At 41.6% G+C, this 15155-nt stretch overlaps 1 protein-coding gene across 4 annotated transcripts in view; it reads right to left on the bottom strand.

The window, feature by feature from the left end:
• LOC109890371 (probable cationic amino acid transporter) overlaps window positions 1–12952 on the bottom strand; it is a 21760-nt gene extending 8808 nt beyond the window's left edge. Inside the window, exons 1-6 of one of the 4 annotated variants that reach the window (XM_031824215.1) lie at window positions 12762–12952; window positions 7379–7741; window positions 7022–7207; window positions 6578–6814; window positions 3558–3775; window positions 2829–2975 (exon numbers count right to left, since the gene is read on the bottom strand). In XM_031824215.1, the coding sequence (XP_031680075.1) occupies window positions 2829–2975; window positions 3558–3775; window positions 6578–6814; window positions 7022–7207; window positions 7379–7493 (903 nt within the window). In that variant the 5' untranslated portion in view covers window positions 7494–7741; window positions 12762–12952. Of the gene's footprint in view, window positions 1–2828; window positions 2976–3557; window positions 3776–6577; window positions 6815–7021; window positions 7208–7378; window positions 7742–12444; window positions 12719–12761 lie in introns of those variants that run through there. The other 3 variants (XM_031824217.1, XM_031824216.1, XM_031824218.1) reach the window with 3 other exon arrangements.
• Between the last annotated feature and the right edge of the window lie 2203 nt (window positions 12953–15155).

Raw genomic sequence — 15155 nt, forward strand, 5'->3', positions numbered from 1 at the left:
TCTACATCTGAAACCATATATTATATAGATAGAGTCTATATCTTACATCATAGAGTATATAGTGTGTATATCTTAAACAATAGAGTTTATTGATAGAGTCTATATCTGAAACCATAGAGTATATAGATACTCTATATCTGAAACGATAGAGTGTATAGATAGAGTCTATATCTTAAACCATATAGTATATAGATAGAGTCTATATTCGAAACCATAGAGTATATAGTCTATATCTTAAACCATATAGTATATAGATATAGTATATATCTGAAACCATAGAGCATATAGTCTATATCTTAAACCATAGAGTATATAGATAGAGTCTATATCTGAAACCATAGAGTATATGGTCTATATCTTAAACCATGGAGTATATAGATAGAGTCTATATCTGAAACCATAGAGTATAGAGTCTATATCTTAAACCATGGAGTATATAGATAGAGTCTATATCTGAAACCATAGAGTATATGGTCTATATCTTAAACCATATAGTATATACATAGAGTCTATATCTTAAACCATGGAGTATATAGATAGTCTATAGCTGAAACCATAGAGCATATAGAGTCTATATCTTAGACCATAGAGTATATAGATAGTCTATACCTTAAACTATAGAGTATATAGTCTATATCTGAAACCATAGAGTATATAGACAGTCTATATCTTAAACCAGAGTACATAGATAGTCTATATCTGAAACCATAGAGGATATAGACTGAGTCTATATCTTAAACCATAGAGTATATAGATAGAGTCTATATCATACACCATAGAGTATATAGATAGAGTCTAAATCTGAAACCATAGAGTATATAAATAGAGTCTATATCTTAAACCATAGAGTATATAGATATAGTCTATATCTGAAACCATAGAGTATATAGATATTCTATATCTTAAACCATAGAGTATATAGATAGAGTCTATATCTTACACCATAGAGTATATAGATAGAGTCTATATCTTAGACCACAGAGTATATAGATAGTCTATATCTTAAACCATAGAGTATATAGATATAGTCTATATCTGAAACCATAGAGTATATAGATATTCTATATCCTAAACCATAGAGTATATAGATAGAGTCTATATCTTACACCATAGAGTATATAGATATTATATATCTTAAACCATAGAGTATATAAATATAGTCTATATCTTAAACCATAGATTATATAGATAGAGTCTATATCTGAAAGCACAGAGTATATAGTCTATATCTGAAACCATAGAGTATATAGATAGTCTATACCTTAAACTATAGAGTATATAGTCTATATCTGAAACCATAGAGTATATAGATAGAGTCTATATCTGAAAGCACAGAGTATAGTCTATATCTGAAACCATAGAGTATATAGATAGTCTATACCTTAAACTATAGAGTATATAGTCTATATCTGAAACCATAGAGTATATAGACAGTCTATATCTTAAACCAGAGTACATAGATAGTCTATATCTGAAACCATAGAGGATATAGACTGAGTCTATATCTTAAACCATAGAGTATATAGATAGAGTCTATATCATACACCATAGAGTATATAGATAGAGTCTAAATCTGAAACCATAGAGTATATAAATAGAGTCTATATCTTAAACCATAGAGTATATAGATAGAGTCTATATCTGAAACCACAGAGTATATAATCTATATCTTAAACCATAGAGTATATAGATAGAGTATATATCTGAAAGCATAGAGTATATAGATAGTCTATATCTGAAACCATAGAGTATATAGATAGTCTATATCTTAAACCATAGAGTATATAGATAGAGTCTATATCTGAAACCATAGAGTATATAGATATAGTCTATATCTGAAACCATAGACTATATAGATATAGTCTATATCTGAAACCATAGAGTATATAGATAGTCTATATCTGAAACCGTAGAGTATATAGTCTACATCTTAAACCATGGAGTATATAGATATAGTCTATATCTTAAACCATAGAGTATATAGATGGAGTCTATATCTTACATAATAGAGTATATAGTGTGTATATCTGAAACCATAGAGTATATAGATAGTCTATATCTGAAACAATAGAGTATAAAGATAGTCTACATCTGAAACCATATATTATATAGATAGAGTCTATAGCTTACATCATAGAGTATATAGTGTGTATATCTTAAACAATAGAGTTTATTGATAGAGTCTATATCTGAAACCATAGAGTATATAGATACTCTATATCTGAAACGATAGAGTGTATAGATAGAGTCTATATCTTAAACCATATAGTATATAGATAGAGTCTATATTCGAAACCATAGAGTATATAGTCTATATCTTAAACATATAGTATATAGATATAGTATATATCTGAAACCATAGAGCATATAGTCTATATCTTAAACCATAGAGTATATAGATAGAGTCTATATCTGAAACCATAGAGTATATGGTCTATATCTTAAACCATGGAGTATATAGATAGAGTCTATATCTGAAACCATAGAGTATAGAGTCTATATCTTAAACCATGGAGTATATAGATAGAGTCTATATCTGAAACCATAGAGTATATGGTCTATATCTTAAACCATATAGTATATACATAGAGTCTATATCTTAAACCATGGAGTATATAGATAGTCTATAGCTGAAACCATAGAGCATATAGAGTCTATATCTTAGACCATAGAGTATATAGATAGAGTCTATATCTGAAACCACAGACATACATAGAGAGAGTCCAACCAACCAGAAATCATTCATTCCGACAAACTCTTGAGGGCAAATGATGTCATTTGCACCGAATAGGGCATGGACGTGTGTGTGTGTGTGTGTGTGTACTCACAGAGACGTATGCAGTAAGGCAGGTGATGAGGGAAACAGTAATAGCATAGGGTATAGAGGTGTTGGGACTCTTGGCTTCCTCTCCTGTAGTAGCGATTATGTCAAACCCTATGAAGGCATAGAAACATGTTGCTGCTCCCTGCATCACCTGGTATAAACACACACAGGAGAGACAGTGGTTAAAGGTTAAAGGCTGTGTTAAAACACAATCACTTTTGGCATTATGATTCCACCAACAGTTGAGCTCGAGTTAGCCACTAGTTAACAATGTTGCTATCTAAAATTAGCTAGTAAACTAGGAGAAGTTGACTAGTTGAATATCAAAATGCTTTGCATATCTGCATGCCTACCAATGTATGTGTGTAATAGCATGTGCATATGTACAGTGGGGAGAACAAGTATTTGATACATTGCTGATTTTGCAGGTTTTCCTACTTACAAAGCATGTAGAGGTCTGTAATTTTTATCATAGGTGCACTTCAACCGTGAGAGACAGAATCTAAAAAAGGTTGCAATAAAAGGTTGCAATAAAATGCTCATTAATTACTTAAAAATCATACAATGTGATTTTCTGGATTTGTGTTTTAGATTCCGTCTCTCACAGTTGAAGTGCACCTATGATAAAAATTACAGACCTCTACATGCTTTGTAAGTAGGAAAACCTACAAAATCGGCAGTGTATCAAATACTTGTTCTCCCCACTGTATATAAGTCTGTTTGTGTTTCTCACCCCTGACCACCCGAAGGGTAAGAACCTTCCATCGTCCCAGTTGTGTCCGTTGACGAAGAAGAGTCCGGCCACCATCATGAAGACCCACACCATCAGGTTGATCACATTCAACACATTATTAAACCCTACTGAGTTCTTCACCCCCAGGGCCACGATCACTGTCACTATTACTGCTATCAGCAGGGCCAGGAGGTCTGGGTACGACTGCTCTCCTTTACCTAGAGAGGGAGCGGAGGGAGGGAGGGAGGGTTAGATACACACCACACCGAGAGGTAAACATACATTTTTTATTTAACCTTGATTTAACCAGGAAAAGCCCATTGAGACCCAGAGACTCCTTTTCAAGGGAGACCTGGCCAAGAAGGCAGCAACAATCAATACATTACAGAATTAAAACATACAACAATACAATACAACAACATGATCCAGCCTAACAAAAGCATTTTACACTACTCTGTAACAGAGTCTCCCATAAAGAAAATGCATTAATTCAGTGGCACTAACATATCTAGATGAAGCATGGATTGTAGACTATTCCGTGCCTCTGGTGCACAAGACGAGAAGGCAGTCTTGCATAATACTGTAAATGTCCTGGGGACTTTAAGTAGCAACCACCAAGCAGACCGGGTATGGTAACTGCTGGTGGTGAAGGAGACCAGACTAAAAGTGCTTTGTAGATGAACACATACAAATGTAGCTTTCTGAGCATGTAACCAACCTACCATTTGGTACAAGGTGCAATGGCGGGTGAGTGAGTGACTTGGCATTTGTAATAAAGCGGCTGCATGCATATATAACAAGTCACCATAATCAATTACAGAGAGAAAAGTGGCCTGAACAAGCTTCTTTCTAGCCATAAGTCGGAAGCAAGCCTTATTACCAAAATAAAAACCCAAGATTATCCATATGAACTTTAAAGGACAACTTGTCATCCAACCATATACCTAGGTATTTGTAGGATGACACTTTTTCAATGGATAAGTCACCAGATGTGGCAATGCTCACCTTCTCTGGCTGAGTGCGAGCTCTGATAAAAGTCATTCATTTAGTTTTTTTGTAGTTTGAGACCATAAAGGGAGGCCTGCAGTGACTGAAAAGCAGTCTGGAGCTCTTCAACAGCCTGAACCAGAGAAGGAGCACATGAATATATGACTGTATCATCTGCATATAGATGTAACATTGCTGGTTGCATCCCATTTCCTAAATCATTAAAACAAATCGAGAACAACACAGGAGCTAAAATGGAACCCTGGGGCACACGTCTATTAATCTCAAGAAAGCTAGACTTGTGACTGTCAGTATATAAATATTGTGTTCTACCAGAAAGATAGTTCTTAAACCAATTTACTGCCCCTTCACTGAGACCAATGTTACTGAGTCTAGCTAGCAACATGGTCAACTGAATCAAATGCCTTTGATATATCAACACACAGAGCAGCACAATGCTGCATTTTATCAAGTGCATTTATGAGGTAATTTGCCACCTCTATAGCTGTAGTTGTGGTGCTGTGCCCCATTCTAAAGCCAGACTGAACCCCTCTTAGGGCTGTTGCGGTGACCATATTACCGCCACACCGGTGGTCACGAGTCATGAAGGCAGTCAAATTCCGCAAGACCGTTTAGTCAGCGTAATTAGTCTTCTCCAAGCTCTGATGTTGCTGATGGTCATTAGAAGCCTACCAAACTTGCTAACTACCTGGTACTCAGCACTCTATTGTCCCTGTAATCACTCTGACATTAATGCAAATGTATTCGAAAATGTAATCAAACACTTCAAGAGAGCCCATGAGCTCATGTTGCGCAACATTTCTATAGGCTATGCAAATGCAGTAGAAAACAGAGTGATGGCCTTAAAAAGAGGAGGATCCCATCAGATTTCTATAGGCTAGGCCTACTATATATATTTCTGAACTTTACTAATATTAAGCACATTGCTTCTCTTTACAACAGGAGTATAGCCCACCTGGCTGGCATGAAAATAAACCACGGGGAAAGTGTCCTCCATTCACTAGAATACCTGCATATGTGCACTCCCTCAAATTGTTTGGGAGTTTAGAGATAGGACGATAGTTATTAGATCTGAGGGATCTCCACCCTTTAGCAGTGGGAGGACATAAGCTGATTTCCAAATGGTGGGAATGGAATTGGTCAAGAGACTCAAATTGAAAATGTGAGCCACAGGTTCAGTAATAATACCAGCTGCTATCTTTAAGAGGTAGGGGCCCAGGTTGTCTGGACCTGCAGACGTTTTAGTGTCTATTGCCTCTAGTGCTTTATAGACCTCAGCATAAGAAACAGGCTAAAATGGATTCACACGAGGGCTTATATAATAGCTTACTGTAACAGAGCTTACATTAGATGCCTGGGCCCCACCATTATCAAAAACTAAACCAGCAGAAAACACATGAAAGCACACTGTCAACAGTCATGCACCGTGCCAACAGTGTATGAGTGTGTGTGTGTGCGCGCATGCGTGCATGTGTGTGTGCATGTGTGTGAGCAGAGGGAATGGATGGCAGGCTAGATGGCCAGCTGTTGGAAAGTTCCCATTTCCTTTTCCTGTCAGAGAGATGTTGTCTCCCTCTGTCTGTTTCCACAGTTCCTAGGCTGTCACACAACTGTCACAACCCTGTAGCATAACCCTCGCTACAATCCACAAACAGAAAAACTATCACAACCCTGTAGCATAACCCTCGCTACAATCCACAAACAGAAAATGTAGTGATCATCTGTTTTGTTGAGGAATGAGCTTTCACTGTCTGTTCCTATACTGCTTGCCACTCTAGACGCCAGGCTCACATTCAGGAAGGTGAACCCTACTGACTTGTATTATTACTCTAACTGTCAGAAAGGCATGGCTGTTCAACGCTCTACATTTCTACGCTGGACACAGCCCAGGTCTCAGGGAAGATTATGTCACAGCTACTGGAAACACCACACACACCCACACAGATATACAGCACACACCCTCCTCCCTTCTCCACCCCCTCCCTCCCCTCTCCTCCCCCCTCCAGACTCACCCAGGCCGTTGAGTGTTCCGATGTGTGTAGTCATAAACGTAGAGATGCTTTTATTGGCTAGTGAGTCCGCCATGCTGCTGAGAGCCGACGCCCCCGCGGCTGTGCCAATCAAGTACTCCAGGATCAGGTTCCAGCCAATGAAAAAGGCCACACACTCCCCCACTGTCACGTAGCTGTAGGTGTAGGCTGAGCCTGTTGTCTTGGGAACGCGAACCCCAAATTCAGCATAACACACTCCTGAAGGGGAGACACACAAATATCATGTACAGTAGCTATGTATGTATGTGTGTGTGTGTGTGTGTGTGTGTGTGTGTGTGTGTGTGTGTGTGTGTGTGTGTGTGTGTGTGTGTGTGTGTGTGCACGTGTGTGTGTGTGCGTGTGTGTGTGCGTGTGTGTGTGTGCACGTGTGTGTGTGTGTGTGTGTGCGCGTGTGTGTGTGTGTACCTGACAGTATAGAGGCGACAGCAGCGATGATGAAGGAGACGATGACGCCAGGTCCGGCCATCTCCTTAGCAACCAGCCCAGAGACCACGTACATCCCCGTGCCAACGCAGCTTCCCACCCCTAGTGACACCAGGTCTACCGTGGACAACACCCTCGCTAGTTTGGTGCCATGGCTGCTGGTACCACCTTACATTAGCATACAAACACACAACTTAACATAAAACACACGTTAATATAACCCACACACATATATCTACACATACGGTATACCCACACATATACCCCCCCCCCACACACACATACACACACATTCCCACCTTCATTCACGCCCCTAGAGGCCCCCCTGTAAACACCTACCTGTCCCAGAGTCCAACATGCTCTCTACCGGTTTGGTCCTGAGGACTCTGGAGGTGAAGGAGTGCCATCCTGCCCGCCACTGGACACGCTGCAGCTTACCACGCAGACCTGACATACTGAGGTCACAGGTCAGTGGTTAGAGGTCAAGGGTCAAGAGAGGGCTTCAGCTTTTTTCTCTAGTTTGTCCTCTGACGTTCACTTTTTCCACTCTCGAAAATAACGCTTATCCTTGTGAAGACGGGCTGAGTGGGAGAGAGGATGGGAGGAAGAAAGTGTCTTCTCTCTGGTAGTCAGGTGAGGGGGGGGGGGTCAGCAGTTCCTCATGGTGATATAGAAGTGTTGTCTGTTGTCTAAGGTGTCAATCTGTAACAGAAAACCCCATGTTTTTACACGTACAGTACAATACAGCTGACAACATATGACACCATGTCTGTGTCTTGTCCACAGCTGTTTGACAGTTACAGTCACATTGGGGAAGATATGGCTGGTTATCCATCCTTTACTGTAACACACACACACACACACACACACACACACACACACACACATACACACAGCGAGATGTGTGTTCCAGAATGAGTTTCTACCTGAAAACAGAGAGCTAATTATCAGCTGGTCCTTGTAAACCTGTTGTTATAGCAACCATCTCATTACACCACGCCAAATATGACAGTTCATATCCGTCTGTATGTGTATGTGTGTGTACACGCGTGTGTTCCAGATGACTGTGCTGTGCTGTAACTTCCTGAGTCATCATCACTTCCTGATTAGATCTGACCTGAGATGAACTCAGAGCTGATGGACTGTAAGGACTCAACTCCTCCACTCCCCCCAATCTGACAGAACACATTGTTCTGTTACAGACCCACACAAGCACACACAATATAATTACAGCCATAGACAAATAATTACAGGGTTGTGTGTCCCAAATGGCACCCTATTCCCGATATAGTGCCCTACCTTAGTCCAGAGTACTGGTCAAAAGTAGAGCCCTATAGAGGAAACGGGGTTCTATTTGAGACATAGTCAAGGATTCAACCTTCAATCAACCAATCCCCTTGTCCTCCGCCCTGTCAGTCAACGACTGACCTCATAGAAGATGTTTGAGTAAAACCATTTGGTCTAAAGTGAACAGGAGTTAATACCCAGTCAGTATGTGCGTCCCGGGTAGGAAAATAACCTGCTCTGATGACTGCTATTACTGACAACCTCTTTCCCTCTTTCAATGAGCTTTCTCTGTTTATTTCTCTATTATTCCCCCTCTGTCTGCACTCAGGAAGAGAAGGCATTTATGTAAAGTGGGCCAACGCACCTCTCAATCATCGAGCACTACTCAATCATCGAACACACACACACACACTACACACACATGCCTCTCAGTTATCAACCACTTAAACGAGGCCTGCAATTACCCAGCTGTTTAACCACAGTGGTTGTATGAGTGTGTGTGTGTGTGTGCGTGCGCACGTGTGTATGTGTGTGCGTGTGTATATGTGTGTGCGTTTCAGTTTAACCACAAAGCAAGGCACAATACAGGAGAGAGGTGGCCATGGCTATTGTCCCTGCAGAGTGTGGATAATAGAACATAAAGGATAAGAGAGGAGGGATGATGATGGAGGGATGAGCAGCAGACTGATAAAACAGCTCATCTGTTCCCATCAGACACAGTATTGATCTCAAACACAATGCAATAGGATCTGTCCTCCCTAACTGGAAGAACAGGTGTAAACAGCCCATTACAATGTCCAGCCGTCCTCTGCCTTTCGATCGGTCTGTCTGTCCATCCATCTGTCTGCCATCTGGTTTCCTAGTCATCCGCCATAATAATAAATTATTGTTATTCAATCGGCCAATCAATGAGCATGATTCGTTGTTGTAAGAGAGTGGTTAGCTGTGTGTTCCAGCCAACATTACTGTATGTCTGACTGACAGAACGTACATCCTGATTCAGCTTCTGGAACTCAGTACCTTAATAAAGCTAAGAATTGTCATTCAGTCCAATCTGGCAACCGATTCAGTCCAATCTGGCAACCGGCAATGTTCTGATATGGCAACCACTGGACTTCTGAGTAGGTCAGAGTCAGATAGAGGGTATGTCATCATTGGGTATAGGACCTGACAAGAGAAATGTTCTCTCTCTCTTCCTTTCTTTCAGTCTCTCTCTCTCTTTCTCTCTCCAGTGCTGAGTTCAAGAGTGTAGTGAGAGTGTGAAAGAAAGCTGGAACGCAGCCCTCCATCTCTCTCTCTCTCTCCTCTCTCCCCCTCTCTCTCTCCCCCTCTCTCTCATTTCTCTGTCCCTCTATATCTGTGTTCCTTTGGATGGCCTTGTATTTGATAACCATGGTAACCATATTGCCAAACTGTGACACATATCTTAAAGGATTGGTAACCACACCAATACGCTGTACACATCCCTAGGGCCCAGAGTTGATCCCGACCACATGGCCTGATCTGGTCTTCCTCTCCTCTCCCCAGTAGAAAGGATGAGACAAAAGAAGAGGAGGAGAGGAGAGTAATTACCTTAAACTACAGTTAAAGTCTGCCCATTAATTTCCTTTCATTACACATGCAGTAAGATCACAGAGATAACAGTATAATGAGAACAAACACCTCCCACACTTGACCCCCCCCCTCTCTCTCCCCCTCTCACTCTCTATCTCTCTATATATTTACGTGGCCTGTTGTCTGGTAGGGGGTGTGCTGCTGATGACGGAGATGCAGATGCTCTGTGATGGTGTGTGTGTGTGTGTGTGTGTGGAGGTGATTGTATTAGCTTTTATGCACAGACAGGCTCTGTGACGTCAGTGAGGCTATCTCCCATTCACAAACCAAATCAGGTTGTGTGTGTTCTTGTGAGAGGGTGAGTCACACATGAAATAGAACAAGGGTTATGAGATCATCTATACACACACACACACACACAACAATCTATCAAGCAATCAAGCAAAGGGCACTTTGCGCAAACAAACATTTAGATATAAACAAACACACAGTATAAGGGAACACAAAACACACACACACACACGCACACATACACACACACACACACACACACACACAGCTGCAACCTGTGGCTCAATGATGTTTCATCATTACACATTACACACACACATACAAGCACACACCTGTTGACAGAAGGATTGATCTAAATCCATTACAAACAAGCTTATAGGGAGCAGTCGATGTTACTCCCCGTGACATCTAGCCATGACAGGAGGGGAATTATTGAACTGGTATCCCCATCAGGGTTAAACTCATCTTGTGATCTTCCTTGTCATGACGGGAATGTAGCCAAACTAATACAACATAACAGGCATGACTATTATCACTATCAACACCATATTTGAGCAATAAGGCCCGAGGGGATGGGGTATATGGCCAGTACACCACGGCTAAATGCTGTTCTTAAGCACAACTCAACTCAGAGTGCCTGGATACAGCCCTTAGCCTTGGTATATTGAGCATATACCACAAATCCCCGAGGTGCCTTATTGCTATTATAAACTGATTACCAACGTAATTAGAGCAGCAAAAATAAATGTTTTGTCTTATCCGTGGTATACGATCTGATATACCACAGCTGTCAGCCAATCAGCATTCAGGGCTTGAACCACCCAGTTTATAATTCCTGTTAATGACTGCTGCTTTCAGCACCACGGCCAGCACCACACAGATGGAAGGAGAGAGCAGAGAGAAGGGGAGTGGGTGAGGAAGAGAGGTAGAGGAAGAAAAGGAACATGGGGAGGAATGGGTGATGGAGAGAGAGCGAGAGAGAGGGAGGGAGAGAGAGACAACTCTCATGACATGTCATTAGAGAGTAGCTTGTTCTCGGGCTCCAGGCTCTCTAACACACAGACCTGTCTCAACATCTCAGTGTGTGCATGTGTGTGTGTGTGTGTTTAAACCTCAGCCCTAAATAATTGAAATCAATGTTTCCAGCTTTTGGCTTCTCAGACAGAGAGAGAGAGGAATGTGTGTGAAGGCTCTGATGACAATACTGCAGTTACAGAGCTCTCTTTGATCCCTCTCTCTCTCTCCCCCCCCCTCTCTCTCTCTCTCTCTCTCTCTCTCTCTATCTCTCTCTCTCTCTCTACCATCTATCTCATGCTCAAACCCAGAGAGGATGGAAAGTCATAACACAATAATATACAATAACTACCCTACCCTAACCAACCTTACCCTACACTACCCTAACCAACCTTATCCTACCCTACCTTACCCAACCTTACCCTACCCTAACAAACCTTATCCTACCTTAACCAACCGTATCCTACCCTAACCAACCCTATCCTAACCTCGCCAACCTTATCATACCCTAACCAACCTTATCCTACACTACCCTAACCAACCGTATCATACCCTACCCAACCTACCCTAACCAACCTTATCCTACCCTACCCGAACCAACCTTATCTCTCCCTACCTTAACCAACCATATCTCACCCTACCCTAACAAAACCTGTCCTACCCTACCTTATCATACCCTAACCAACCTTATCCTACACTACCCTAACCAACCTTATCATACCCTACCCAACCTACCCTAACCAACCTTATCCTACCCTACCCGAACCAACCTTATCTCACCCTACCCTAACCAACCTTATCCTACCCTACCCTAACCAACATTATCCTACCCTAACCAACCTTATCATACACTACCCTAACCAACCCTACACTACCCTATCCTACCCGATCCTTCCCTATCCTATGCTATACTAAACGAGGTGTACCTCCCAACAAATCTGCTCCCAAGAGTTTCCCCAACAGCACAAGTTCAGATGTAGCCCCCCACTCCACACGCAGCTATCATCTATAGAAATAGACAGACTGATTCTTGCAGAGGATCGGCGTGCACCCTACACACGCAGACATTATGCTATAAATCTGATGATAAGCATCCATTTCGTACAGTCTCTCTCACTCACACACACACAGCAGAGGGTAGCCTTATATCTATCTAGAGGTCCTTCTATGATAAAATAGCGATCAGATGAGATGTAGCCTTCTACGTGATGATATCAGGCAGATTTCAACATTTACTCTAGCTGTTGATAAACAAATACCTTTATGTCGGGTAATGTAATAAGAAATCGTTTCTTCCTCTCCTCTCTCTCTGCTGGAGTCTACTGCAGCTGCAACAGGGATGCGAGTTCCCACCCCGAACACATACACATGCACACGCACATGCACGCCGAGCAGTTGTGACTCAAGAAGGAAACATTTTATCATCAAACAACAACGCGATCAACTGCAGGACACACATACACACCGCGGGTCGAATACGCCATTTTTAACACACACATAAACAATGACGACACAGACAGAGAGGGTGAGAGTGGGACAGAGATGGAGAGAAAGGACGAGAAAAAAATTCACTTACGTATTCTACAGTGATCCTGGCAGATTAGAGGATGCTCGCTCTCCTCCGGAAAGGCTCGAGCTCCATGTCGGTTGCTGCAGTCTCTCTCTCTCTCTCTCTCCCTCTCTCTCTTTCTCGCTCTCTCTGCTTCCCCCTCTCTCTTCTCCTTCTCTCTCTTCTCCTTCTCTCTCTTCAGCAGCAGCAGCATCTCGTGCATCACCAGGAGGCGGTGGGAGGCGAGAGCCTTTTAAATAATTCAGAAGCCTGCTTACACCACGTGACCAGTAATCTATTATTTAGTTATACACCCCCTCCCCTCCCGCAGCAGAATGGCACTTCGTGACGTCACTTTCGTCCTCTGAAGCGGGTCGCGGTTCCTCTGTTCAATAGCCTATCAACGATGAGAGGCATAGGCTAGCTATATCATTTCTAAGAGCTCTTGTTTAGGTAGGCCTACTGAATTTTATCAAGTATTTTTTGATATACTAAAAGCTCCATTGATAGATTGTTTTAACTACTCCTATAGAACTGGTAGTCTGTCAGGTTCTCATCAGGAAGGTCTGATTTCTCTATTGTTAAAACAAGACGTTTTAGAGAGCCGTTTTATTTTTCTATTTGGTTAGGTCAGGGTGTGATGTGGGGTCCTGCAACCATTACCTGTCTATTTATGGAAAAATTGTCCTGATTAACTCCTTAGTCATATCTCACTTTACTCACTTACTTATTGCGCTGCCTACGCCTGATGATTCGTTTTTCAAATCATATGAGCAAAACACATTTAGCTTTATCTGGGATTGTCGGTTCCTCTCCTCGTTCAGGCGGCGTTCGGCGGTCAACGTCACCGGTCTTCTAGCCATCACCGATCCACCTTTCATTTTCCATTTGTTTTCTCTTGTTTTCCCACACACCTGGTTTTCATTCCCTCATTACGTGTCGTGTATTTAACCCTCTGTTCCCCCCATGTCTGTGTGTGTAATTGTTCGTTACGTTTATTGTGTGACGCGTCAGGCAGTTTTTTCCCGGGTATTGTTTTGAACCCGTGCTATTGTATTGTTGTACATTATTTTGTGTGACCAGGGCGCTATTCGCTTCTGCCTTTGGCTGGAGTGTTGTGACGCTGTTGCGTCTGACTGTTTTTCTTCTGCCAATTATAGTGTGCCTGTTCACTCATCTCTGCTCTCCTGCACCTGACTCCAGTTGACCAGTTGCGCACCCAGTCTGACAGGGATGCTAAACCAGACAAAATAAAATGTGCCTATCTATATAATGATTATAAATTGGGTGGGTTGAGATGATTAAATAGAAAAGCACTAAACCTCTCTCTAAAAGCTTCACTCATTCAAAAGTTTTATTTGAACCCTGAATGGTTCTCAAGTAGATTAACAAGAAAAGCTCATCCCATTGTTTAATTTTCAAAGTATCTCTCTTTTTCTAACAAGCATTGGATACAATTTCCATTTCATCCCCCTGAAAAGATAGAACAAATATTACCCAAAAAATTATGGCTGAACTCGAATGTGCTGGTTAAAAAAATAACTGTATTTATGGGAAAGATGTTTGAAAAGGGTATTTTGTTCTTAAATTACATGACTTTACATTGTAAATTGGAATGGTAGCATTACGTCCTTCATGGAGTCTGCTCAATCCAAGTGTACAACCAGTATTACCCCAAAAATGGAAGAGGCAGGTGGCAGCGGGAGGAGGTAGGGAACTGGTCTGTCTGCCCAATATAAAGGATCAAAACTGGAGGAGGCAGGTGGCAGCTGGGGGAGGTAGGGAACTGGTCTGTCTGCCCAATATAAAGGATCAAAACTGGAGGAGGCAGGTGGCAGCTGGGGGAGGTAGGGAACTGGTCTGTCTGCCCAATATAAAGGATCAAAACTGTCAGAGGAATAAAAATAGCATAAATAGGAAAGTATACCAGTTTCATTTGAGGACCAGGATGTTGACAACTGTGCCATACAGATTGCAAAATAGTTGTGAAGAGATTGTTGATGTACCGATTCCATGGTACAGGGTTTATGAGTGGATATATAAAACCACACAGGATTCAAGACTTCGGGCTTTTCAGCTACAATTATTATATATTATTCTTGCCACCAACAAAATGTTGAGTATTTGGGGCATAAAATCATCGAAGCTCTGCAGATTTTGTTGTGAGGATACAGAGTCAATTGACCATTTACTTTGGTGTTGCCCTCAGGTAGCCTGTTTCTGGTCTCAGGTTCAGGAATGGCTGAAAATGCATAGCATTAATCTAAAATTGACCCAAGAAATAGTACTGTTAGGAGATCTGGAGAGACCGGGTCAGTCAATTACTAATATACTAATACTCTTAGTAAAAGTATTTATCTTCAACACGCAATCTGTAGATTCTATTCGATTAGATAGATTGAAATTGTACGTTAAACATCA

The sequence above is a fragment of the Oncorhynchus kisutch genome, linkage group LG5 (genome assembly GCF_002021735.2).
Source record: "Oncorhynchus kisutch isolate 150728-3 linkage group LG5, Okis_V2, whole genome shotgun sequence".
Classification (NCBI taxonomy): Eukaryota; Metazoa; Chordata; class Actinopteri; order Salmoniformes; family Salmonidae; genus Oncorhynchus; species Oncorhynchus kisutch.